General features: G+C 46.3%; 1 protein-coding gene across 1 annotated transcript; it reads right to left on the bottom strand.

Annotated features, from left to right (window-relative positions):
* Positions 1-681: 681 nt before the first annotated feature.
* Positions 682-1505, bottom strand: TCEAL3 (transcription elongation factor A like 3; the record flags this gene model as incomplete). The annotated part of the gene is made up of 1 exon (XM_006163566.1): positions 682-1505. A coding segment is annotated over one exon (573 nt), but the record flags the coding sequence as incomplete, so codon positions are not given.
* Positions 1506-1507: the final 2 nt, after the last annotated feature.

The following is a 1507-nucleotide window of genomic DNA, read 5'->3' as shown; positions in this document are numbered from 1 at the left end:
AAACTCAGAGCTTGTAATTAAGTAATTGCTATGTATATGTGTCAAGTACAATAAAAGGGATATAAAGATTTGAGAAGGAAACATACAAGTGGGTTAAATAAAAATGCCTAACATTGATTTTTTAATTTAGGAACACTATTACCTTTTCAAGTGGAGTTACTTTGGAGTGGAAAGGGATTTTTCTCAGCCTGAAACTCAGTTGTGTAACCCTCTGTGACTATGTGTAGATAAATCTCTTGATTTTGTACAGAAAGTCGGCCAGGAGACTTTATAGAGAAAACTTACACTTGAAAGATATGACAACTATGTGAGAATAACCATTGTCTACTTTTCTTTCCTTCATTTATTTATTTTAAGTTTTTTTGCTATAGGACACTTAAACTAGCTAGAGAGAGACAGAGAGAGGGAAACAGAGAAATCACTCTCCAGTAGAGATGGCCATGCTTGTAATCCCTTCTCCTGGTCTCTCAGGATTTGAGGCACACACACGCATGTACCAGGTGTGATTTTCAAGCAGCCAGGTCTGGGACTTGAACCGTGGTCAGCCATGTGAGATTCAGCACCTTAACCACCATGTCACCTGCTGGCCCTACCATTGTCTACTTTTCAGTGTACACACTTTCAGAGATTTCTCTGTGTCCAAATGCACCATGCAAACATTTACATCTTTATAAAAATGGGCTGATACTGTATGTGCAGTTCTGCCAACTTTTATTATTTTACAATGTACATCTCTTCCATGCACATGGGTGAAAATCCCCTACTAAAAGACAGAGCGCTGCGGTTGGATCAAAAGGCTGCTGGTAACGAGAGTGACACCTAAAGCAACATTTCAGCTTAAGGTTAAAGCACAGGACCTGGCCAGTATCTACCAGGGAAAGCAGGGCTGGCAATATTCCCATCAGAGAAGTCAGAGTCAAAAGCCAAAGGCCTTAGAGGTATGGGATATCGTGTAAGCCCCTTTGGCCTCTACCTCCACCCCTCACTCCCCTGACACCCCGCTGCCCCCTGGGGGTGAATGGGTCCTGCACATCTCTTTGCATCCAATGGAAACCACCCATTTTCTGTTTTTTCCTCAGCTCTTCCTGAGCCCTGGACACATCTCCGCATTCTCTCATCACCTCCTCACTGCTCAAATGCCTCTCCTGTAAGTCCTCCTCTGAGTCCTTGGGGGAATCATCCGTCCCCCTGTCAGTCTTCCTTTTGGCTTTCCGGGGAACATAATCTTCAGCTGGGCGCTTTTCGGCAGCCCGTGGCTCGCTCTCAGGCCTGGCCTGGGAGTCGGGCTTGCCCTCACCATGGGCCTTGCGCCCCTCCTCAGACTGGCCCTGCCTCCCTGGCCTTCCCTCCTCTCCTGGTTGACCCTGGTCGTCTGGCTCTCCTTCCTCCTCTGGCTTTCCCTCTGCATCAGGCTCTTCTTCCTTGTCTGACTTTTCTTCATCTTCAGGCTCTATTTCACCTTCTGGTTTTCCCTTGTTTTCCCCCTTTCCTTCATTTATATCGCAGG

The sequence above is a fragment of the Tupaia chinensis genome, unplaced genomic scaffold (genome assembly GCF_000334495.1).
Source record: "Tupaia chinensis unplaced genomic scaffold, TupChi_1.0 Scaffold142619_1, whole genome shotgun sequence".
In the NCBI taxonomy this organism is placed as follows: domain Eukaryota; kingdom Metazoa; phylum Chordata; class Mammalia; order Scandentia; family Tupaiidae; genus Tupaia; species Tupaia belangeri.
This window is presented reverse-complemented; position numbering and strand designations above follow the sequence as displayed.